General features: G+C 39.7%; 1 protein-coding gene across 1 annotated transcript in view; it reads right to left on the bottom strand.

Annotated features, from left to right (window-relative positions):
- Positions 1-26,609, bottom strand: part of ZDHHC17 (zDHHC palmitoyltransferase 17) — a 51,388-nt gene that overhangs the window by 7,193 nt on the left and 17,586 nt on the right. Inside the window, exons 5-14 of the mRNA XM_083463100.1 lie at positions 25,991-26,135; positions 24,113-24,177; positions 22,493-22,655; positions 13,041-13,166; positions 12,540-12,682; positions 10,874-10,976; positions 4,355-4,477; positions 3,119-3,181; positions 1,193-1,286; positions 215-298 (exon numbers count right to left, since the gene is read on the bottom strand). Coding sequence (XP_083319226.1) covers positions 215-298; positions 1,193-1,286; positions 3,119-3,181; positions 4,355-4,477; positions 10,874-10,976; positions 12,540-12,682; positions 13,041-13,166; positions 22,493-22,655; positions 24,113-24,177; positions 25,991-26,135 — 1,109 coding nt within the window. The remainder of the gene's footprint in view (positions 1-214; positions 299-1,192; positions 1,287-3,118; positions 3,182-4,354; positions 4,478-10,873; positions 10,977-12,539; positions 12,683-13,040; positions 13,167-22,492; positions 22,656-24,112; positions 24,178-25,990; positions 26,136-26,609) is intronic.

The raw sequence follows: 26,609 nt of genomic DNA on the forward strand, positions 1-26,609 counted from the left end.
AATGATATCATTGGATTAGAAAATGTTCCTGAACATGAGCCTGCAGAATACAGGGCATGTTGCATGGGGAACATTTCCAAAAACATTTTTTATGAGAAAAGAAAAACCCTACCAGGCAACAATCAAGGTATAGGTCAATGTTCACACAGAACATTGCAGGCACAGTAGGACTTAAAGTAGGCATTAAGAAAATGGTTCAGGAAACAATACTCACAAGAGATACATCCATAAATCATCCAGCAAATCATGAATAGTAAAAAGAATAGATAGCCCATGAAATAACGATGGTTGCCAGCTCCTGAGAAGAAAGAATGGAAGTAAATGTATTTGCTTTTAATGCCATTTTAACAAGAGACCAGAAAGGGTCTTCTAGTAATACATAATATATAAAGCATAGCTTTCTCTGCCACAAGACTAGAAGAGTCTAGAAGAATCTTATTTCAGCACGGCAATGCAGTTCATCACATGCTTTGCAAATAAAGCACAAGCTCCCCTGGGGAAAGAATTGGGAAGTATTCAAGAAGTAAATGAGTAAGTGAGCATAAATATGCAAATATATAATATAAAGCTGACCTTCAGGCCAGTAACCTTTTCTCCTCCAAAATAAAATTATTTCATTTGTTTATGAATACTAATATTACCCTGAAATTTATTTATTTGAATATTTATAAACCACAAACTCAAAAAAATGAAAGTGCTACACAATAAAACTATTAATGCATCATAAAACTGTAAAAGAAAAAAAAGACCAACACTATATCAAATCAGTTCTCTAAAAATGCTCAGGCATTCTGATGAGATGAATCCAGCTGGAAGTGCTTCAAATGCAAAGCTCAAAGACTGTGTCTTAGCTTCACAGTCACTAAGATTTGTGACCATACTTGCTTCAAGATCACCTACCAAACATTCACATGAAAAATCTGCATTCCCACAAAAAACAACAACCCTGCTCTCTGCTGTATTCATTTGCTATACTGCTTTAGCTCCTAGTGACGAAGACTGTTGGAGGTCAAGAGGCTGGCTGAGCTTGCTTATGCTTCTAAACTATAGTATAAATTTTTTTGGCATCTTCTTGGTCTGATAGCAGTGGTGAATACATGAATACTAAGAAACATGCTATGCTAAATGCACACACTATTTCAGATTGAAAGCTAAATGCGATGGAAATTTTCTATTCCTTATCAATACTTACCTACGCAGTTACCAACCCAGGGGCAGTGATGATCAAACTTGGCTATACATCGATTGCACACACCACAGTGTTTGGACCTCACGGGTTTCCGTATCTGTTCAACAGATTTTTATATGCATACAATGTAACCTGCTTTTCATATTATCAATCTTTAATATGAATTTTGAACACAACGTTGCTATTGTTGTTGCTTCTACTACTCATGCATGTCATGATACCAAGAATTTAAGAATGTAACCACGTGGAGCCTGTAGTTCTAGCTTCACCTAGCAAAAACATACTTCCCTTACTTTTAACTTTCCTCTAAATGGAAGCTTTGTATTTGTCACCAACACCCACTGGACAAGTCTTATATACTATACACAAGTCTTACAGCATTTGCAATCACCAATCTCAATTAAATTGAAACAAAAAAATTCTCCTTTCCATTGCAAAACAGAATTTCCCACCGTTCTGTTTACTGCTGACAGTGAAACTCTGAATTAGAGATCAAAGAAACTGATGACGATACTGATGGAAAAGCTTGCAGAGTTTACAAAAGATTAAGTATTTTGGTGATTTTTATCGTCTGCAGTTAGATCAGTTACTTATGGGTGGATGCAGAAAAAACTGAGCATAACACTGCTGTAATGTTGTCGGTGAAAACATTTCATCAAAACAAATGTTAGCGCAAAAAAGACATTTTATCTTGAGAATGACACCTACAACATTTAACATTTGCATTTTAAAAACAGTGTATCTATCATGTAATAAACAATTTGTCTGAAATACAAAGTACTCAGATCTGTAGTCAAGATTATCTTATCAATGTCCCAAAGTAAGAGAACACTTATGTTTCACCATATCTCAAGTTCTTAAAATATTTTCATACAGAGCAACAAGTTTTTAAATACCATTATAGTAGCAAATAATTTATGCAGCATGATATATGGTATTTAGTTTTAAAGGTTTTATATTAAAGAGTCCAGAGTTGCACGTATTTAGATTCTGGATAGGAATATAAATGTATCATAACAATCTCACAATTCCTGTATATTTTGAGAACATTATTATATAAAGCTCATTCTGCTTACTTCATTACAGATGTTTTAGATAAGGCAAAACTTTTACTGAAGTGACAGTTGATAATAACTAATGTTGATATTTACTTTATACACACCACAAACTGAACAACTAAATTTCCTACAAAAAATCCAGTATAAGAGGTGTGTGTATCTAAAATGGCACTGTAAATTTAATCTGAAGTTGTTAATGGAAGTATTTTCATTTTGCTCTACACTCAGAGATCTATGCACTTGTTTGATTTAGTCACAATCTGAAGTAGTCCTGTTCTCTCTCCTATTTTTAGGATTCTAATCAAGGATTGTCATTAAGATACATAGGAACAACAATAACTTTAAGAATTACTAGGAACTCTTGTATTGCTCCTGCTAAATACTTTGGTAGTGGGAAGTCTTACCACAGCGAGTGGCAACACCTAGTGTACTAGAACATATATTTTTCTATTTGAAGGCCTGGAACAGCCTGCTGCCCAGGTTTCTATACTGACTTAAGAGAGCCACTGTATTTTGATATAAAAACCTGTGGGTGTTTTAAGTTAAGCTTCTACCCAAATCCATCTGAACTTGTGTCAAGGACATCCCACTGGAATACAGAGTCCTAACTCGGTGGGACAGGGACTCCAGTAAGGAATTTTGATATCCTGCTTTCTTCTGGATCCATCACAACCACACTATGGACTTGCCTTTTCTTATTCCTAGGAAGCATGGCATTCATATGCCCAAATACTGGCTTAGTATTTTAGTTGGCAGAGGCTCACTTATACCCTGTATGAATATCGCAAGGTCAAAGAATACACTCATTTTCTAAACAGACATGATGTTAAAATTGGTAATTTAATTACATGTAAGCAAAAAAGCATACTACCAAACAGGTACTGCAGAATATACTGAGGTCCAGACTTCCTGTCTCTGCAAGTTCCACTATTGTCTGCAGAAAAGAAAAAATAAGAATATTTAATCATTTAAGAACCATATTCATACATGCTTCATAAGTCGACTCTAGTCAACAAACTTACGGTATGTCATAAAACAATTTGTTAGCCTTTAAGGTGCCAGGAGATTCTTGGCTGTTTTTACTGCAAAAGCTATCCCACTGGAAATCCCAACTTCTATTAACATACTCCGATTAGTTTAACACCATCTCAAGCTCGGACAAAAATATCTTAATGCCATTTTATTCACATCAAAGAAATTCGGCACCATTAGAGCCTACATAAACACACATGTGTAATTGGTTCTGCCCCAATTGCCTCTAAGATACAAGGGGACTCTATCCAGCAGCAAGATCATTAGTTTCTGGCTGCTTCTCAAGATTGCACCAGCATTAGGGCAGTTGGGCTGCTCCAGTAACGGGCATATCCTTTCCAATCTCAAAAATGTATCCCCTTGCATTCAGTTTGAAGCCGTTACTACCACCCTATGTTCTGCTGCGGTGACATAAAGAGGATAGCTGGGATACATTAAAATCTCCCAATACACAAAACACTATATCAGGAAGGAGAGTGTACAGCCTAGTCTTTTTCTGGACATGCTGGTTTCCTTTCAAGGATGACATCTTCACCTTCATTTTCAACTGGTCCAAAAACAATTACACCATGTGATGAGTAATCTGTCTGGGCTTAACCTTCAAGGTGCCACAACTCCTTCCACAATTATTTCTTGGAAGTTAAGATGCATACTTGAGGGATTGTGTGTGTGTGTAAGAGAGAGAGAATGTGTGTGTGTGTGTATGTGTGTGTGTGTGTGTAGATACACACACACACACACACACACACACACACACACACACACACACACACTTTAAACAAACACCAGAAATATCTGGATGACCTCAGCAGATTTCTCAGTAGCAAAGCATTCACTCTGCTTAGACTACAATTACCTCTGATGTTCTTAAATGGAACAACTTGGCAAAACAGAGACAGAAACAATTTTCAGCAACTCTCTGTCTCCTCTGCAGCCCCCTGTGCCCCTCTGCGGGAGGCTGGGTGGGGGACACTTTCCTGTAATTGCTTTGATTAGAAAACACTTTGAGTGTGTACACAGAAAATCTAAACAACATCTTCAACCATTAACAAGAATGGACTGTTTTGCTTTTTACCTTTTTCTTTTGCTCTTCTGTGGCTTTAATTATTCCTGGGTCTGATTTCCAAGATTTTCCAAAATTGTAGAAAAGTGCAACACTATTAGCAAGAAATGGAAGGTGGATGAACACAAAATTTAGATGTATTAAATGTTAAGGAATTTAAATATGTTTTCTTTCCTGTTAAAAATAATTATTATTTGAAAATAATAGAATTCTGCAAGACACTTTTTTTGTTGCTAATGCATTTCACAGGGAATGTACTAGATGCATGTCAAGACATCTAATAATCCTTTTTTGTCATTATATGCTGTTCAAGTGTATCATCTTGTCTTAATTTGTTTGATAGCTCCAAAATTAACAGTGCAACATTATACATGTTCTCTCAAAAGTCTGAATTCAGTTGAGCTTATTTCCTAGTCAATGTGTTTAGGACTGCAGCTTTTGTATCTCTTTAAATCATTTTCTGACATAAAACATTCAAATAGTCAACCATTTTTAATATATTTTTTACTGTTTATGCCTATTAGTGGCCTGAAATTCCAGTTAAATCACAAAAAACACTCTATAATAATAAAGAGATTATACAGGGAATGATGAATACAATAATAAACTCTTTTGGGGGGATGGATTACATTCATGTTAAAGATTCCTCCTCTTCTTCCCCTCTTAATAATTTACTGAAAAAAGGAACATGTACTTTACCTGGAAATGAAAGTGTTGGAATAAATTGCAGACCCTTGGATTTTTTCCCCAGTATTTGAATTCCAGCTGCTTCACAATTTGAAGTTAACTTTGTTAATACCTAGGTATCTGTATTTTCTTAATTTGCACATAGTAAAAGCTAATTATATTTTAACAGATTTAAATATTTTCTACCATGAAATTACAAATGGCCCCAGTAGCACCTTTTCTGCTTCAGTGCCTTAGCACTTATACACTCCATTGCCAAGGGAATGGCAAGCTCTAAACACAAACACGTCAACAGGCTCATCTCAGCTATCTGCCAATCTCCCATTCCCACCACCCTTCTGAGTAATACCCCTCCCCACCTTCTCACTATATAGAAGGATCTGGCAACTTCTGTTTCAGTGTATCTGAAGAAGTGTGCATGCACACGAAACCTCATACCAAGAGCTAACTTAGTTGGTCTTTAAGGTGCTACTAGAAGGAATTTTTTTATTTTGACTATGGCAGACCAACACGGCTACGTATCTGTAACCTAAAACCTATTTAGCTAACATCACAAATTTCAATGGTAACCCATCAGTTTCAAGTACAAATATGACACATTGGAAAATTCTTAGCATATGTAAAGGGGTTCCATAGCACTGAAATCAATGTGGGAAAGAGTTCCCTAAAGTTAGAAAGCCTGAAAACCACTGTGTTGCTGCAGATCATCAACAAAATACTGACATCAAGAAAACAATGAGCCTTAAACTTACAAGCCTGGTTTGCACATTAGTGCCTACACACAGGATGTTGGTGCAACACGGCTGAAACTATGGGTGCTTCATTCCGTGCTTGTTCCTGCCATGCTGCTATGCGTTATGTCCAGATCCGGACTCATGATCTGTTTCTCTCAAACAAGCCATGAGCCGTTACCAAGGCTTATTCCTGGCTTTACATACATAGGTTGCTTGGACAGAAACAAACTGTAACCTCAGATTAAGACAAACAGGGCAGTCTTTAGCAGATGCAGTGCTGGGGTGCAAATTTCCGCCCAGCGCCCCAAATTACTATGGATAGTGGGGCGCATGTGCAGCTGCGCACTGCCAGCCATGGGGGGGGGGACTCTCCCCCATGCAGCTGTGGGACAGCAATCCCCGCAGAGGCTTGGGAGGGAAGCTGCGCCCAGCCAACCATATGGTTGGCGGGGCACAACTTCCAGCCTAACCCTATGTGGGGATCGCTCTCCTCCCAAGTAGGCTTGGGAAGGAAGCTGCATGCCCGCCAGCCATATGGTTGGTGGGGCGCAGCTGGCGGGCGTGCAGGGAAAGAGGAGGCTGCTGGCAAAGCCGCACAGCTCCCCCACTCACTGGGGCGCCCCTGAGAGGCCAGCGCCCTGGTGTGATGCACCACTAAGCCCTATGGGAAAGACGGCTCTGCAGACAAAACACCAAGTCAAACCATGCGCTTGTTTCTCAGCAGTCTGGTAGGAGGAAGGGAGAGCACACTGCATGTTCACATTAAACCATACTTGATTTAATGTTATATGCAAAGAAAACCATGGTCACTTAAGCCCATTTTTTTTTAATATAATTTTTATTAAAAATTAATTTACATTTCAAAATATTCATTTGGATAACCTTAAATCAATGACTTCCCTTCTCTTTCCATGGTTCATTCCACATACCATACACCCCTGCATATTTTACATGAACTAAACCATTCAGTAATCCATTGTTCCATGCATCAAAACTCATTTACACTGTTGGATTTATCTTAATGCTACCAGCATTTTTAAATCAACACAGTTTTCACCCATATATTCAGTAAACATTTTCCAGTCTTCTTTAAATGTACCATACATTCTTCTTGTTCTCTTATTGTCTTTTTTTTATATATAATTTTTATTGGGTTTTCCGCTTTTATAAAAACAAAACACACACAAATAATAACACATAACAAAACATGTATAAATTCAGCCAATCCTCGTTTCATAACCTTGTTCCCTGACTTCCCCCCATCCCCCCTCTTGCATCCCAATTCCCAAAATTATATCAGCAAGTTGGTATTTCTCCTCTTAACCATCTAATTCGTCTTATTACCTCTTTTATAATTAAAATTGATATTCCTAAGTTGGACTTAAATTCTCTTCCATCGATTTTTCATTTTGTCTTAATTAGAAGTCATATCAACCAAACCTAAAAGTCTTAGGAGTTTCTGATAATCTCCTCTTCCCTCCCTCCCATCCCCGGTTTTTGTCCTTTCCCAATGAAAGTCCAAAGTCGAAATTCTCAGCCTGGGTTCCTCACGTCCGAGGCTTTCAAATCTCTTTCAGTCCCTCTCCGCCGGTCTTGTTGGTAGTCCTTTATGTCAGTCGTCGAGCCTGGAAAAAACTCTTTCGGCATCCAAGTATATTCTCTTCCCACAAGGAGGTTTGTAATCAACTGTTGGTAAATTTCCACAAAGCCTGCATCCTCAGAACCAAAGTCCAAACGGAGGCCCCAATCATATCTCTTTATTTTAAGCTCCTGTATTCCATATTGTCCCAGGGCCTCCTCCTTCTTCTTCTGCATCTTTCGCAGACTTGTGGTAGATGTGTTCCCAAAGTCTCCTTGCTTGTATTCCACAGATGTCAGCTTTTGGATGTTGCTTCCCAAAGTTACTTTCTCTTTTTCTTGTTTAGTCTCTTCCACCTCTGAATATGTTGTTTCCCCTTCAGCTGTGGATTCTTTCTCATTCAGGTCCTCAACACACACAGCAGAGTTGCCTGTTCCCAAGGTCATAGTCATAAGTTGTTTATTCATGGCCAAGCTCTGCTCTTGTAAGGTTCCCACCAATTGAAACATCCTTTCGATTTCCACTAGTAACTTTCCATCCACAGCCATTGTATCCATTGTAATTTCACAGAATTCCCCCTAGGGGGAATCTGGTTACTTGTTAGTCTTTTGCTCAACAACCCTTTAACTTCTTATTATTACTTTGTTTCCAACAATTTTAACTCAATTGTAGCTCGTCTTAGTCCAGGGGGGTCTTAAACAACAATTTTTCCGCTTTAAACTGCCCGTTTGACAGCTTTGACAGCTGTCAAACTCCGCAGCTCTTACACAGGCACAAAGGCAGGACGTTCCCGGACCCGGGAGGGGGGGTTGTTTAAAACAAAAAGAAGGCTTCTGAAACTCCACTCTCCAGCATAAGATTTCCCTTAGCCAAATCTTGAAAGTTAGTGTCCTTTTTAACTCACCCCACCGAGGGTAGGCTCTCCAGCTTAGCTCTTATGTCGTTGCTTAGATCTTTTGCAAGGGGGGGGGTGCGGACTTCCTTTTAGCACACCCCCCGGTCGTCTCTAATTCAAGGTAAAAAATTTTAAAGTCCCAATCCGTCTTACTCGCGGGTAGTTCTTTCAATCCAAATTTCCAAGGAAGGAAGTCAGCGCTCTCTGGTCATGGCTCGCGGCTTCGCTCCACCGAGGTAGCGATCGACTCTCAGTGCCACGCCACCCCCGTATCCCCTCTGCAGCCTTTAAAAAGGCTCTTTGCGAATCAGGGGGGGCGCTTAAGGCACCCGCCGAGTCTTCAGTCCGCAGGCATCCGCGCCTGCGGTTTTTAAGGGTCCCCGCGTCGCCGGCGCGGCAAAGACCCGTCCCCGGTGGAGCCGATTCCCTCCGCAACTCGGAGGGAATCCGCCATTTCCAGATCGCGTCAACCCGGAAGTCCTCCCCCTTAAGCCCATTTAGCCAAGACATAAATTTCAATTAGACTTCATCACCTTTGTGTAGAAAAATGTCATTATAACAGGGCTTTTGAGTCTAAGTCTCATGAAGTTAAAACTCCCAAAAGAATATGGTTTGACTTCCAAAATGTTTGGAAACCAAAGTGTGGCTTCTGATTGGCTGCAGGAAGCTCCTGCAGCCAACTAGAAGCTGTGGAAGTCCAGTCAGATGTTCAGCTTCCAAAAATAGTTCGCAAACCGGAAGAGTCACTTCCGGGTTTGCAGCGTTCGGGAGCCAAAACGTTCAAAAACTAAGCTGTTTGAAAACCAAGGTACGACTACATGTTTTCTTAAGTACCAGCATTCATTTCAATTACTAAACCACATATCTGGACCACTAAAAAGAAGCTAGCAGAGAAAAGTGTATTATGTTCTACTACAAAAAAGCTAGATGTCCTTAATTGTCTGTCTGGCATTAAACCTCTGACAGAGAGATGCTTTCAAAACTGGACAGTATGTTCCTGTGACTAAGAAGCAAGAGATAGGTCCAAGCCAAAGGAAGAGATAAGATGGTTCCCCCCTACCCTTGTATGGTCACATTTGCCTGCTTTTAGTGCTCTATACAACGTGCTAACAGAACTACCTCTGTGGCTGGGCCTCTGAGCTTATATAAGTGGGGAAAATTAAGAAGACTTTGCTACATGAAATGCAGACATCTTGAAAAGCACTTGCTTTAACAGGAATAGAGGACAACATATCCTTTATCCTAATAATGGTGAGGAAAGTTTGTAAGAGTACTGAGGGGGGTCGCATGGTATCATCCAACACCAATTTCTCTTTTATAGGTTGTCTTTCCTGCTGTTGTAGACTATTACTGAAGCTAACCAGATTCCCCTCTTATGTAAGGTTTATAAAACAGTATCAAAGCCTGTTTTGATGCAAAGTTAGAAGGCAATCCTAGACAGCACAGAAATAACTAAACAGACCTCAATTCCAAGATCACCCAATTGGAATGCAGTGAGTAAATACAAAATATTACTTTTCATCATAATTCTAGTGACAAGTTAAAAGTCAATTCTAGATATTTAAATTAATCAATCTGGATGCCCTTTTATTTCTGATCAAAACATATTCCAGAAGCAGATTTATAAAAGGCTGCCACAGAGACATTTAGTCAGATATCACATTATTCTTCCTACAGAGAAGAAAGAAGGCACTGTTCTCTGATGCAATTGATTTCATCAAACTGTAAGACATATGAGAATAAATTCTTACCCTGACCACAATTTTTCTACTTCATTCTATAAAACAGAGCACATGTCATATATTTTTTTCTAACAAGTTGCAGACAAGCTGACTGACAGCAGAACTTGAATGGCTAGAAGAACTAATAATTGAGGCTGGCAACATTAATCAGTTAAAGTAAACTGACATGTAGGATTTAGAGGGGACTGTTCTGGCAGCACCCACATTGCAAATGTAGTATCTACTTGTACTCTGCTATAATGTCATTAAATGTTCATAAATATTAACTTCAGAAGGAGCCAGTAATCGGGATATGACAATCAGCACAGCTACTGAGAAAGCAAAGTCAACATGAGCAAGAAGGAAACACTTATGTTGAGCCAAAGAAAATGAAGAGATTGAAAGCAAGGGGGTAGAAGACTAGGACTAAATATTGCTAGGTTTAAGGACTTGTTCGAAAACATCTTATTTTAACTTATTTTGCCACAAATCAGTAAAACCTGTGAGCTTGTGAGCAATTTAACTAATGGGCATACACACACACAATTAACCATGTTGTCTGGGGATAATGGGAATCCAACAACAGATTCCCCATCCCTGCCTTATGTAATTAGTAAAAACTGTCCCCTCAATCTGTATGTCCTACTATCTGCTTTTACTTGTTCCATTTGGCCCATTCCCCTTTTACTTACTATCATGCTTCACTCCCTCCCGTGTTCGCTTGTCTCTTGCTTCAGCTTCACTGAAGTCCCTTAAACCTTTCCCATGACCAGTCTGAACCATAAAACTTCCACATCCTCTTGCTAAAACTTCAATTTCTTAAAATTCTAGCCTCTTAATTTTCTTGAATGTGAGCACTGGAATATAACCCACTAAAATTAAAAAGATTCAAATGCTGAGCACAATATAAAGGATATCATTCCAAAACCAGAAAAACCATGTCACATACATCCAGAATTTTGTTGCTAGGTAGATTCCAAGGGGCAGTGCACTATGCATTGAGTGATCAAAGAATGATCTGTGAAACAAAGAACATAATAGGTTATTACATATTCAAATATGGGTGTGCTAGCTCATTCACAAACAAGTAAATATAGCCTTATTTTTAAAAAACAAAGAAACAAACACTAGAGCTTTAAATAACCTGTCCATTTGATACAAAAGGTCTTAATAATCTAAATTACTCAACAACCAGCAAGCACTTTTTTAGACCTCAGAAAGTTGCAAGAGTTCATAATTACTAGGTTCAGAACATGAATCTGTTCAGTTTGTAATGAAGATTTTACATATGCATGATCAGAATTCAGGATGACCAGGCTGCTCTGCAAGCATGTTCACCAATGTTGTTAACCACTACATTAAATTATTAATTTAAACTACGTGACCGCCTGAACAGACAGATTTTTGTTTGTTTCTAATTTTTGCTTTTTAGGTCAATTTTCCCAATTGTTACTTGCATACATATTACATGTGCTGTCCCCTAACCAGGTCTAGAACAGTTTCACACTCCTGCTTGCATGTGTTTTCTCAAAGTAGATTTGGAAATAAAGTTTTCTTCTAAAGCCACATTTTGACAGCAGTTAAAAATAAGGCTGAACAGCACTCTCAGCAAAACTCAAAATGATAGTTATTTTAACAGACTTTGAAGAAAAAGCCAAACCCAGAACATGAGCTGTAGTAATATAATCTCTTATACTTACACAAGAGATTCCAGTGTTTAAAATATTTATCTGACATGTGCTGTATTACACTGACAATAAATAAATTTAAGATACTCAACCATGCAAACTTTCTTTGTTTAATAATGTTCTTACTACGAATGCATTTCTCTTTGCCATTAAAATTAGTGTCATTAAAATTAAGAGGCATATAGAGGCTATCATTGCGTTGCACAGGGTTTCTGCTCCAAAACCCTGTGCTTGTCAGTGGAGCCCATGTAAGTCAACCCCACCCCTTTTGTGATGTTTTTGGGCTACTTCCAGGTTCAGAGCCATGCACATATGCACAATCAAGTGTCATTCGAACATGCCTAAACTGGGCAAGGCCTGTAATAATTCTTGTCTTTTTTATCCACTCACTGAATACTAAGATCCCTTTTTTAAAAATCCCAAAATATCCTCCTTAAATAAGTCTACTTATTGCAGACCATTACATTATGGAAATAAAAGAGTAGGGTATTTTCATTTCTATAGAAAATAAGCTAATCATTTTATAGAGGGATTTCAATATTTGGTTTGTGAAAGAGGAAACATTACTGTTGGGCAGGCAGACACATTTTCATACAACACAACTAGTTGATGATTCATAATGTGACTGATGTGGTATTTAAGGTTCTTTTTGCTCAGAGCTAAAATATGAATGCCACTTCAATCTAGCACAGTAGGTCTCCTATAAATTAACTGGAAGGCAGGATGGAAGGGCATCAAAACACAATTTTCTTTGCTTATCCTGAACAATCATTTCATGGAAGAGTGAATTAGGTAAAACATTTCCCCCCAAGAATGGGGCTTTTATACATCCGTCAGGATTTTATGTAAAACCAAACTATCTACTCCAACATATTCCCTAATTAAATACTTACTTGGAAAGAAATTGAACCATAGCCCAAACACCACCATACATTAGTCCTTTAATGAGCCAAGAATCAATATCAAGGTCGGCTATAAACCCAACTAGCCAAATAACTAGGAAAGGTGTTCCCAGCATCACTTTCTGACGAAATTCCTACATAAAAAGACAAACAACAATTAATTAACCTGGATATTTATGAACTGTATAAAAAGTTAGTGCTTCATTTTAACACTTAGATACTTCATAGCAAGTTTAATATGTACAAAGAGGGGTTTATCTGCAAGACTAGGAAGGATCCTAGATTCAGAAAAATGCAAGATGCCTAGGATTGGTCAATCATTTCTCACTGCAGTGAGAGGAGAATGGCAAATTTGGGGATGGGAAAGACACGTAAACCCAAGACTCCCGATACCTCCTGGTACAAATTATAGTGGGGTGTCATCTAAGCAGGGTCAGAAATTATTTTTAAAAGAACACATTACATGAGTCATCACGTAAAGATTCTTCTCACCTTATCAGCCCTCAGCTTTCTGAGAAATGATGGATTGTCATATCCCTTTGCCTGCCTTGCCTCCTGTAGATGGTTTATCATCCAAACATTTTTTCTTTGCTTTGCTAAATCAAGTGGTGATTCACCCTGTCAAGAGTATGAAAGAGTAACAATTTTAAAAAGGAAAAAAAGCACAACAATTTCACTTTTAGAAATAGTAACTTAAGCATTTAAAACTACTTAGGAGTTTTAAAACATGTAATATTACTATGTTGTTGTTCTTATAAAGCATTATCTTGGTTGCTAATTTATTTTATGCTATGGAGAGTTACTTTCTTCCAATCTTTTCTCAGTTTAATCAGTTTCAGCAAATGAAATAAAATCTTTGCTATTTCTGTGTATTGCAACGATGAGTTCATTCATTATCCTTAGTGTGCATATGTAATAATTAACGGGAGTTTAAAAGTTGCTTAGCTCTCTAGTTTGGAACAATTGGTTCTCCCTCAAATATTAACAAGCAGCAATATCCATTCATGGAATTTCACAAACAGTGAACAATGCTTATTGCTTAGTTATCAATGCCATGTACATTCAGTTGATACAGATGTTCAATCTGTACCTCTTGTGGACTGCATGTGTAGGTGTGTATTCGATTGTTGTTCTGATGCACTTACATGCAGCGAAAAATCAAAATTATACTTGCTTACCCTACTCCTACGAGATTTTCACATTTTGGATTTAACACTTTGATGGGTAGAGTTCCACACACCTAAGTTCTATCAGCATGTTCTATATATCTTTTACTGTGTACAGATTACACATCTGTAGGATTCTGTGTATGTAAGCCCTAAACCATGTGGTTGTTGGAAGCCTTTGATGGGGACCCAGAGCTAATCAGGATTACTCAAATGCAAAGAGAGAGTGTTCCTCTTGAGTTCAGGCATGCTCTCTGGCTTGCCTGAACTCAGCACTAAACAGGTGGCCCTGCTGTTTATTTTAGCATTGTTCCAGATTTAATGATGGTGGGAGATGCTTCAGAGAGATGGTTGGCAATCCACTCTCTGAGTGCCCCCTCCCTATTAAACGTCCTGGAACACTGTTAAAAGCAGGCTGGCATGTGCTTCAGAGAGTGATTGCAAAGCATTCTCTGAAGCTCCTCTTGCCCTCCTTTAATCATTGCTCCAGCAAGGGATTTTGACAGGTAGGTGAGGCAGTCCACCTGTATGCAGACGGAACATCTGCACACGTGGATCTGACACACACATTAAAAGCACCTGAAAACAGGTAGGTTTTTCACAATTCACTAGTACTCTAAACAGCCACCACTAAAAGTCTAAAAATTGAAACAAACTAATGTATTGATTGCGGATACCTGATTGGCAGTTTGTACTATTCACCGAGCATTCAGAAGTACCTTTACTAGCCAAGCAATGACTAATTTTTATAATCTCTTCCCCAATTCAGAAGGTTGAACAGAATGTCCTATAACAGGTACCTATCTACAGCTATTTTAGGCAAATGTGATTTTCCATTCTTCCTCCCCCCCCCCCCAGTGCATGCACTGCTAACAATTTGTGGTCGCTTCCCTGAGCAAGCCCCACCCACTTTGCGTAAAATAACAATGTCAAAGGACAAAGATATGTGAAGTTATAATCCAATTGCATGAGTTCAGAGCAAGGTAATTCCTTTAGATTACTCTATTGTAGAAATCCTCCCCATCTAAAAAGCAAAAGAAAAACCCAAACTGAAAATTGCCTCACAATATATGGGGTGGTACCCTAAATCTATCACAGTGATTTCTTACAGAACCATACTGCTGATTTACACCTCAAGAAAGAAAGAAAAGGTTGTGACTGTTCTTTTAGTATAGAGGAGGCAAAAAACAACCAACTGAAGGTACCTCCAGCTCCAGTTTTGCACTCCTCCACTCTTCTACTGAAGGTAACTCCCCTCCTAAACAAAGCATTCATGGAGGCTTGAAAAATGGCTGAATCCTCCATCGTTCGGCCCCCGCCTAAAAAAAAACGAGACAGGTACCAGAAACTGAAAAATCACCCAAGGAAAGGCAAATAGCCTTTGAGACAAGAGTACAAATGCCAAGGAGTACACATCTGAATTCCAGAATCAGTAGAGACTAGACACCTAATCAGAATTAGGCATTTAATTTCTATTGATAGGATTTGTGCACCAAAACCTTATGGGTGACTTGGAAATTTAGCCCAATGATAATCACTGGGGAATTTGAAAGCAGCGAAAACCAGGCAACAATATTTATTGGTCTCCAAAGGGAGAGTTTCCTTCCACCTGAACAGTGTATTGAAAAAGCTTAGGCCACAAAGATATCAATTTACCAAACAGGACTTTCCCCAGCAGAAGCAAAAGAAATGAGCTCAAAAGCAGCTAATGCCCTGCTAGTCAGTACATCCACTCATTTCCTACATTTGCACAGCTTTGGAAACCATTATCAATGATACAGGGTGAGTCTTTTAAAAGAGGCCCCATAGAACATCTGTACTCTGTATCCACGGGGCCTCTTTTAAAGGACTCACCCTGTAGATAGAGATAGATGATAGACAGACAGATAGATAAATAGATAGATAGATGAGAGAGAGACCATACAAATCAACTAACCAAATTTGAGGCTTCTCTCAATAATATGAAGCCATGGATGGAGAACCCTCCAGAGCAGATGGGGGGGAGAGGGGCAGGGAATGGAGGACTGCCAAAAATTCCCTCCCTCCCAGTTCTGCTGACAGAAGCCTTATTGTCAGCTGTGTGACTGGATACAATAAGTGACTCTTACAAGTAGAATTGTAGGTTATTTTTAGAGGGATAACTAGAGTTGCAAAACCAAAGTTAAAAGTAGATATGTTTGCTTTTCTTTCAAATACATGGCAGGAAAAGACCACTATACATTAATTACGAATATGTACCGTGTTCCTATATCATAGCAAATGAGATCTGAATCACCAAAAAGCTTCCTAACATAAGCTTCTAGTGTATATTTGTATTTTTACCTAGCAAGTTCTTTAAAGCCACTCTTGTAGCACATTCACAATTAGTATGCATACTTTCCTATTATTTTTCCTGGTCCCGTCCCCCCCATAATCACAATATCCAAGGTAAAAAGGAAATAAAATTACCGTATTTTTCGCCCTATAGGACGCACTTTTCCCCCTCCAAAAATGAAGGGGAAATGTGTGTGCGTCCTATGGGGCGAATGAAGGCTTTCGCTGAAGCCTGGAGAGCGAGAGGGGTCGGTGCGCAACGACCCCTCTCGCTCTCCAGGCTTCAGGAAGCTATGCGCTAGCCGTGGGAGACGCTGCTCTCCCACGGCTAGCGGAGAGCTTGCCGACACCCAGAAGCTTGGGGCGCCCTGCGCTCAGCACGCCCCAAGCTTTGGGCTTCGTGCAGCGCTCCGCTAGCCCTGGGAGAGCTGCACCAAGTGGTGCGGCTCTCTCACAGCTAGCGGAGAGCAGCCTGTTCTGGGGGCTGGGGTCGGGGGAAGCTCGGGCTTCCCCAGCCCCACACCGGGGGGGGAATAAATTTTTTTTTCTTTATTTCCGCCCCAAAAAACTAGGTGTGTCTTATGGGCCAGTGTGTCCTATGGGGCAAAAAATACGGTATATCCATACTCAGGGCCTAAATTAGATCACACCCAGATACCTCTCATATTAGTTAAAAAAAAAAAAAGAGGTAGCATGCTTTTGCTCACTTCGGTGCCCTGATGTCTAACAAAGGCATAATACTGCCTGTTCAAAAAGAAATTTATGTTACTGAAGTCATGATGAACTTGCTATCCAATCAAAAAGGCAGGCTTTTCTTTTTATTTTTAAGTGTTAGGTTTAAAAGTGTCTCAGAGGAGATGTTCCAGTAAAAACAAAGAATTCTGCAAGTTAAGGGCATAATTTATTATAAGACTTATCACGCCTTTCAAGGATCAAGGGGGGGAAAAACCCTTAAAAGGCTAAAGAATGACAGTAACTTTATCCTTACAATTTCAGCTGAGTGTCAGAAGGCACGGCCAGAAATAAAGCAACAGTTTACAAAAAAAGTTATTACTCCCCTCAAAGGGTATACCACAATTCAAGGGGTATGATCTGCCATCCTGTTGCAGGGCTTAAGATTCTACAGGCTTCCTCTATTACAAACAACCAGCAACATGTTTGTATCTCTTACAATTTAGAGAGGAGAAAAGAGAGAGAAAATACTTAAACCCACCCCGAGGCCCTGGGACAGGCAGAAAGCCAAGATGATACTCATGAAAAAACTGAGATAACCTACAGAGAAGAAGCTTGCCAAAGTACCCTACTACTCACTTGACTATTTCATTACATACTTCTATTATATACTGGCCAAGGTACCCAGCCATATGCCTAGAAACTCCATGCTAAAACTAAAAACAGCTATTTGATTTCAACCCAATCAAACCGAAATGACATTCCTGACAGCTTAAAAGGCAAATTCAGGCAGAGAGAACATCCAACTTTTCACTCATTTCTCACCGCAGCCTGGGGAAGTTTGCTTTTCTCTGTCAAATCCCTCTGATAACCACATGTAGTGTGAAACACACACAAGAAACCTAACAGTCAATTTTAAGAAGTTTATTAAGGATGGTGGCAAGAGAACAAAGGGGAAAGGGAGAATGGTGATTTAGGAAATAAGGAAAACCTTTTAGAAAAAAACAGGCTAAGTCTATGATCTGTATACTCACAAAGCTAGGGGCTTCATCATAAATAATGCAGCATCTTGGGTGGTCAGAGGGGAGGGTAATGGATGACAGAATGTTGGTATCATTCCAGTTTTTAGGGTTCTCAACCCATGTAAGATTTGATTGACAGATGGCTTTAAACAGCCAATCAGATAAGTGGCACACAGCCAAGAAAGGTGTTACCACCTTTGGGAAGTTGGGAGATGGGGCTGATAAGACCTTAATGACTGCCAGATTTAGCCAACTTCCCTGCTAGATAAAAGGCTTTCCTTAGTTGGTGTATTTGGACTTGGTGTGGCGCTACATGGTATGTCTGCCTCTATGTCAGCAGTGGCAGAGGTGTATGGTGGCAGCAATGGCCATACTGAGTTCTCCCACCACCAAACTCAAACACATCTTCACTGCAGCAGCAGTGATGAGTTGCCTCACACTAGAAGCTAGCAGCACAACTACCATTGGGAGCAAGGCCAGTCCTACTACCAGAACCACCAAGAGTTCTCTTATTGTTAAGCAGGAGGGCAAGGCTGTGCCACTGGCTAATACTGGCAAGGTCAGCTTGTAAGGTGTGGAACTTGAGCAGGGTATCCCAGAGGAGATGTCAGATGCAGTGTATATCTCACCTGTCACCTGGGAGCAGCCAGACTGCCTCAGCGGGACAGATGGGAAGCACGGATCACTCCCAACAACCAGCTTGATCAGTCACCTCCTACCGCTGAAGTGTGCTGCTTGGTCATTTTAAGAACAACTGCTTAAGAATTTATGACGGACTTTGATTTCCCCCTCTTCCTTCCCCTTTTCCTTGTGCACCATATTTTTGTAGATTGCAAGCTTGTAGCCTTTTTTTAATTGATTTCATGTATGCCACTCTAGAAGCCTTTTTAGATGAAAAGCGAGCTATAAATCCTCTTAATAATAATGATGATCTTCAGTATCCTTTCAAGAGAGGCAGCAGCATGGCAGTGGTGGGCACTAGGGAGGAAAAGGAACATCAACCGGCAATTCTCTCTCCTATACTACCACCACTCATCCTGTGAAAAGGCACCAGCCCATCACACCAGCCCAAGCACAAGAGATGGGATTACTTTGAGCTGGCAGTGGACCCAAATTATGCCATCTGCCTGCACTGCAGGAAGCAGCTGAGTAGGAGGAAGGTTCCAAGGCATTGCATCACCAGCACCAGCAACTTTATAATGTACTTGCACAGGCAGCACCAGTCCTCTTGATTAGAGCCCAACAAGTCAATCAGGAAGGGCAAGAGGTGCACACGGCAGAATGACTCTCAAGCTGCCCCCCCCAAAACACCAAAAAAAGCAGCAGCTCAGGCAGGATACAATGTAGGATACACGGCAGGGAAGTATGGATCCACCAGATGAACGCTTCCAATTCCCATGCCAACCTACTACTAAATCACTTTTCTTGCCGCTTTGTGTGCACTGCTACCTGGGTGCCCATAAACAAAACCACTAGGAGAATACTGAATCCCTTCAGCCACCCCACCCGCAAAAAATCAACTTTAAAGGCGGCTAGTACAAAAACCTTCTTGTCTACAATTTGGCAGGTTCTAAACCTAGGGAGCCTCATACCTCCCCTTTTCATAACAATTGCTGACAAAACACATGGGGAAACAGAGAGAATCTTTTTCTTTTAGCCATTTCCCAAAAGGCTACCCTTTGTGGGAAGAGTCATCCCCTCAGTAAGGAACAAATTTTATCCAATTCTCTTAAAAAAATAACACTGAAGATTATCTATAAATATAATTTAAAGGAGCGCAGAACTAAATCTCCTGGATCTATTTGCCTGTATTTGCAGGCTTTATCCACTCTGAATAGGTTATAACACCTGCAAATTTTACATCCAGTACTGTCAAAAGGGGGGGAAAGAAAGGTACCATCATTTTTTAAATTTTCCTTTAACAGTGAAGTGGGTTCAGCCTCAGACCCTGCTCTGAATCAGTCAGACTCTGGTAGCACACACTCAAGTTGGTGTAACATCCTGACAACACTTTCCCAGCCTGGGCAAAATGGGGAGGTATGGTTAGTTAGAGTTTTCCTGATTTGTTTGCTCACACCATAAAGGGAGATTTGAAGTAAAAAGTTCATTCAGACCTGAGATACAATCAAAGATGGTCACTGTGTCACTTCAACTGAATTAGTCTTTTTGAAGACACAGTGCCCTGAAAAGTCAAAAGCACCTCACAACACATAGTTCACAACAGCTAACAGTTCAAGGAGTCACCTTTTTTCCACACTGCATACATCCAATTCTGCATTAATATACATCAGTGTTTTATTGAGAGTAGGATCAGTGTACTTTTTAGACATCCTAAAAAAGTAATTCAGCAACTAGCTCTGCAGGCAACTCAGCCAGGGGAAGGCAATGATGAATCCTTCTCCCCTGCCTTCTTTGCTTCTCTTCCCAGCCTTCTTTAAAAGGCCCAGAGGGAGGGAGAGGAAAGAGGCCACTTTCAAATTTTTGCAACCTCCTTTCTCCTTCCCTCAATCTGGGCCATTTGAGGTAACATGGGATGAGTCTTTGCGCAAGAGTTCTAAACATGGGAAAGGGAAGAAAAAATGAGAAAAGGTGTATATTCTTTACTCTTGCAACACTTGCTTAGCAATTTCAAGGAGCACAAACAAACTACAGCAACAAGTCACCTCAAGAGTCTGAATTTTGCTGGCTGCAACTAGTACTCGCCTGTACCTTACAGGTAGGCCTGCTATATGTCTGGAAAATTCCTGACATACCAGGAAATTGGATGCCTAAAATGGAGTCCTGGGGAAAAATTTTGAATTTTAAGAGACGTCTGAAATTTATCGTATGTATGGAAACCTGGTTTTTTATTTCTGTTTTCTGTCACCCACGCACCCCCCACTGAGTAGTGGAAGGAATGTCCCCACTTATGTGGGAGACCCAAAGCACGCTTGTGCCCCCAGCCTCCCAACACGAAGCAGCCCCAACTGAGGAGGAGGAGGGGAGTGCGGAGGACAGTGGAAAGAGGGCAAGAGCAGCCCAGAGTATCCACCAACCACCGGGAAAGGGAAATAAAGATGACTCAATTATCCTGCTCCCACTTCCTCCTCCCCCGAGACACACTGCGTTACCTTCTCGAAGCTGCCATGGTTGCTGCCTCGAGGAAGACAATCACTCCCCTTTTTAGGATGCAGAGCAGGAGGCAAGGAGTCCATCTAAAAGAGAACAGGGCACCTGTGGCTACTTGCTCTGGAGCAGGTTCAAAGGAACTTATCTCCTCAGTCCCACTCTCCCAAAGTGAGGGAAGGGGGCTCTCAACAAAGAATCTTCCTTTCTTTCCCTGCTAGAAGAAGAACCAACACTTGGAGATGCTGGGGTGTGTGTGTGTGTGTGTGTTAGTTTTTTTTTGTTTTTTGGGGGGGGCAGGCCAATGACCCTTCCCCGTTTTTTTTTTCCTTTGAGTGTGTCAGGAATTTCACTTTTTGAAATATGGCAAGCCTACCTGCTGTCCTAGATGCATTTAGATTACCATAGCTGTGAATTCTTAATACATAGCAATATTTTGTATCAACCCATCAATATTTTTACCAACAGGCAGTGTAGCAGAACCAGTGTGTACTGTCCATCATGCACAGATTAGGGTGTAGAGACAACACAGATATATGTTTACTCTACCCTGCGTCTACTAAGGATAAAGAAAAGAGAAAAACAACAGGTAAAAGGAACAAAACAGCATGGGCCGGCAAAATATGGCTGCATTCCTATGATTTTGCACAATACTTGCAAACAAAGAGAGAGAGCTTTTAATCCCCAATACAGAGTCAACAAAAGGCACAAAGATACATAATTTCTTCTACTGTACTGACTGGAAGGGAGGGATTATTTAGCTTCCTGGTGCAATCAAGTGTAAGTGGCCTGCTGGTGCCTTCCAAGAGATACCTGCTTCAATTTTTTGAGAAGTATTAGCCTGCAGCATTTTACTAATATTATGAATAGGAGCTTTCAGTTCAAGTATCTGACCACTTTTGTTTATTCTCTCTTCCAAACATTTCAAAGACTAAATAAAACATTCTCCCTGCAACTCTTATCTGCCAAGGTGGAGAAAGCTTCCTGAGCTTTCTCTATAACGTATCAATATGGTACTTTATTTATGTATGTGGTTACACGTTCTTATATGTTGTTTCTTTTTATTGGTATCCCATTGCTTCATATGAAAAAGTATGTCTGCAGAAAGGTACCATGGCATACTGCTGCTTGCCATTAACTGAAGAGAAAACACACATGTTCCAGACTAGAGCAGCTGTATTTAGGGAGATCTAGAAGTAAACGAAGACATATTGACAGTAGAGAATTTTAAGTGAAAATTGCTTTGTATGAAAGCAATGTTATAAACACTGGGTTGTATCCAACTGGATTTAGGTTAGTCAATAATTTAACTTGGTTTATTCTGAGAATAACCAATGTTGCATACAACTGGGGTGGCAGGAAGCTAAGTGGGAAAGGGCTCAAGGAGATAAGGGAGTTAAACTAGCCCAATCCAAGTCATGGCAGCTCAAAGCACAAAGGTGGAGTACTAAAATCATGAGTGTGGGAGGGATAGGAGTGTGTGCATGAAATGGTAGGGACTGAGGGTAGAAAAGCATAGCCGTGAGCATGGGTTTAGAATAAGAGGAAAGAGGGTTCATGGATGTACAGGATGCAAGTGGGAGAACCTCCCATAGTTGTATGAACCAGAGTACCTGATTTTCACATGGATCAGAACCAACCAACCAAATGTGCAAACATGATTTACCTTGATATTCTGGGCATCAACATTTGCTCCAGCTTCTAGAAGAAGACTAATCACTGTGGTATTTCCTGCTAGCACTGCCCAATGTAGTGCTGTGTTCTTATGATATTTGTCTCCCAGATTCACTGAAACGTTAAAAGTAAGTAGCAACCGAGTGGGGTCCACACTGCAAAATAAAAGCAAAATTAAAGCAATAAAAACAAGGACTTATCATTATCTTCATATTAATCCAGGGATCAGATCCCCTTGGAGATAATTTATTTGATCAATACTAATCAGATTTCTTTCTCCAGTATTAAAAGCACTAATGAGCAGGGGGAGGGGATTTTCTTCCATGGAACTCTATAAAATACTCTATAAAATAAGAGTTAATGATTAGGGTTGGTTTTTTTTACTTTCTGAGGCAGCATTTCATACAGAGAGCCCCAATTCCCAGAAGCAGTAAAAAAAAAAAAATCATTAGCAATTTTAAGACAAGACTAGATATTTGATCTGCATTGCATAAATTAATATTCTTCCCCCTCCTTATCTCAGATGCCCAGGGGTCAATTTCAACAAGAAATCACAAAAATGACATTTCAGCTTATATCTAGGATATTAACAGAGGGAGGGAGTGAGAACATAGTTCAGTGGTCCCCAAACTGCTATGTGCTAGATGCCTCATGATTCTTAAATGTATTGTACTACTTCTTTTATTTCTTATATTGTATTTTATTTCAGTGTATTACAATTTGAATTCCATATAATTAAAATTGTGTGCTATTTACAGCCACAGACCATAGTCTGAAAGCCCCCAACCTGGTTTAGACATACAATTGGACCTGCCTTCAAAATGTGATGTTCCTTCTTTCGAAAACAGTATTACTATTTAGCCCCTTTTCAAAAGTTTTATTTTTCTTAACACAGACAATACTGGTGATAGTTCAATCTGAAGAATATTTGACTACTCAGAAAACACAAAAAATAGCCAGCTTCTGCTCAGAGTAGACTACTGAAATTAGCAGGATTAGGTTAGTCATGTTCAAGACTTTTTTTCAGCCAGAGCTCACCAGAACACAGTTACAGCACCTTTCAGGTGGGTGCCATTGCCATAAGAGAACAAGGGAGGTGTTCATGGTGAATTACAGTACCTCTTTTTCTAGAAAAATAGAACTGATTATGTCCATTCATTTCAAAAGGGCTTATTGTGAATACGTTTAATATTGGATGTAGTCCGAAGATTTTGACTCTTCTTCTCCATAATAACCTAAAGTTGGGACAGAATTTTGAAAATGGGGGAGGTGTGCTGAACCTAGAAAATATCTTGTGTCTGTCTCTGAAGATGATAACTGGAAGGAAAGTGTGTAAAAAATCCACTTTGTGTAAATGCCAAAAAGACAGATATTTTCAACATATGTCAACAAAACATGCTAGGAATGTTGGTCTCAATGTGACATTCCTGTAATGCTGAATCAGTTTTCCTGCTCATGAATGCTTAGAAATAAAGCTCCCTTTACTAAAATAACAAAAGAAAAATTAATCACCTCTAAGGTAAAAACATATTACACATTTTGTATAGTTCATTATTCTATTTGATTAGTACAAAAAGCTTCAGATTGGTCTAGTTTTGAATGAGCAAATTACCTGTGTGTTCTATAAGCTGCCCACATCAAAGGAGTCATTCCATTTTGATCCATCATATCTACATCCTGATGAAAAGAGCAACAGTAATCAGACATGCACATTTCTTGAAGTTGAAGAAAAAATATCAAGGACAAACTTCCAGATGTCTAGTCTTGAAGGGCTCAATAAATCATTATAAACCAGGGGTAGGAACCTGTGGTCCTTTGGATGTTATAGGACTCCCAACTTACATAAGCCCCAGTCACAATAGCCAATGCCCCCAGATGAAGTGAACTGTAGTCCAGGAACATCTGGAGGACCACATGTTTCCCATCTCTGTTAAATGGTGTTAAATGGTACAGTGATATAATTAAGCAAATATTTTAAATAGTGAGGTTTTCACACACTGAAAAATGCATAATAAACCACATTGTATGCATGTAATATAAGAGATCAAACATCATAATATATGCTACAGCACCATCTGCTGTTACAACTCTGCCATTTTTGCAAATGAACTACCCAAATAATATGTACATCTTCCAATCAGAATTAACAATGAAGTAGGAAGAATGAAATAATCGCACTGGGCAGGATCCAAAAAAATGTTCAACTGGTTCTGTGGACCCACTTCTGTTTCTTGAACAGATGGCTTCCATGCCATGTTTCAAATAGCTTTCAAAGAGGAGGGAACCTTGTTATACATTATAGTGTTTTGTGCAATGTAAGAAAGTTAAGAATCAAGAATATTCCACTCTATAGGTACAAGACTTTGGCTGTTTGACTAAAGGAATCTTTGGATGTGAACAATAATCTGAAATTCCTCGTATTTAACAATATCGTATTGGTTAAAGTTAATCTACAGTTCAATCCTTTTACGAGTAACAGATGCTTCAGAAATAATCTGCATATGCAGGGACAAACTTGAAAACCATGAAGATTTGATACGGGTCCATTAGATGTAACTTTGAGCTCTGCTTGTCCCATGATAATGAATGCTTTTCAACTTCTGCAGCTCAAGGACATAGAGAGGATCTTTGGAAATCTGAGACTTACCACATCTGTGCCAGAACCCTGCCCTTCCTGGCTCATTAAAGGGCCAGTGGGTCATGGGTCGAGTGGATAAAGGGAGTGGTCAATGCCTCGCTTAAAACAAGACAGGGTCTCAGCATTTATAAGACCTATACGAATTGAAAAAGCCCTCCCTGAATCCCACCATATTGGATAATTATTGGTAAGTTTCCAATATCCCATGGGATATGGGCAAGGTACTGGAATGTGTGGTGGTATCTCAGCTCCGTGGGTTTCTTGATGAGATGGATTATCTAGATCCATTTCAATATGGTTTCAGGCCTGGCTATGGGAAACAGACAGCTTTGGTCACCTTGATGGATGACTTACAACAGGGAATTGAACTGGGGGAATGTCCTTGTTGATTCTGCTAGACCTCAACTCTGCTAGACCATGGTGCTGCATCTGCACAAACACTTCCGGGTTTGCCACTTTCACAACCCAAAGTTTACGTTACCCGAGGGTAAAGTAAGCCAAGGTGCTACTGTATGTGATCCTTGAATAATGAAGAGCTCAGAGAGAAACATGGAGTAAAATGTGGAGGCCCTACTCCATAGGTATGGTACAACTGATCAAGGGTTTTTATTCAAACAATGCAAAATTGATGGTGCAATCCTAAGCATGATTAATTCAGAAACAACATTTACTGAGTTAAACAGGACTTACTGTGAGGTAAGTGTGCAAAGAATTACAGCTCTAATAGTAGCTTATTAATCTGGAGAACAACTTCATTTTGTGATATATAAGGATGTGTTTAAAAACCCAGGAAGACTGGGTCTTTAGATTCTACCACCACTAAAAAGTACAGAAAGTTAAGTACATACATACCTGCCCCTTGGCTATTAAATAAGCAACTATCGAGGTATGTCCAAACTGAGCTGCCAAGTGAATACAACTACATCCTTCCCCATCAATTAATGATGGATCTGCACCATATTTCATTAGCTGTACAACCATTGATAAATGACCCTGTCTGAAATAATAAGAATATAAGATTGAAAAACCTTTAGACTGTAGTAAACCACATTAAGAACTTTACATTGACAAACATTAAGGTTCAACAAATCAAAGAATTCAAAAACAGGGTTTGCAATGTATTTTGAATTCTAGTTAAGCAACACAGGTTTATTTTTATCTTGGTACAAATAAATGCACATATAGAAGGAAGCAAACATGTATCTGATCCCCTGATACCTGGCAGGGTTATCTATCCACTAGACACCTTGTCCTAATTTAAGGAAGACAACAGGGTTCCACAAGTAGAAAGAAGATGCAATGGAAAAAAATAGTGCAAACTCATAAGAGTGTGGTCATTTCGACACCATAAATTTAAAGCAATCTTAAACCACTTTAACAGCCATGACTTCACTCTAAGAATCCTAAGAACTGCAGTTTGTTGTGGGTGCTGGGAATTGTAGCTCTGGGAGGTACCTCCAAATAACTCTCA

This window comes from Podarcis liolepis, assembly GCF_965112155.1.
Source record: "Podarcis liolepis genome assembly, chromosome: 10".
Taxonomy (NCBI): domain Eukaryota; kingdom Metazoa; phylum Chordata; class Lepidosauria; order Squamata; family Lacertidae; genus Podarcis; species Podarcis liolepis.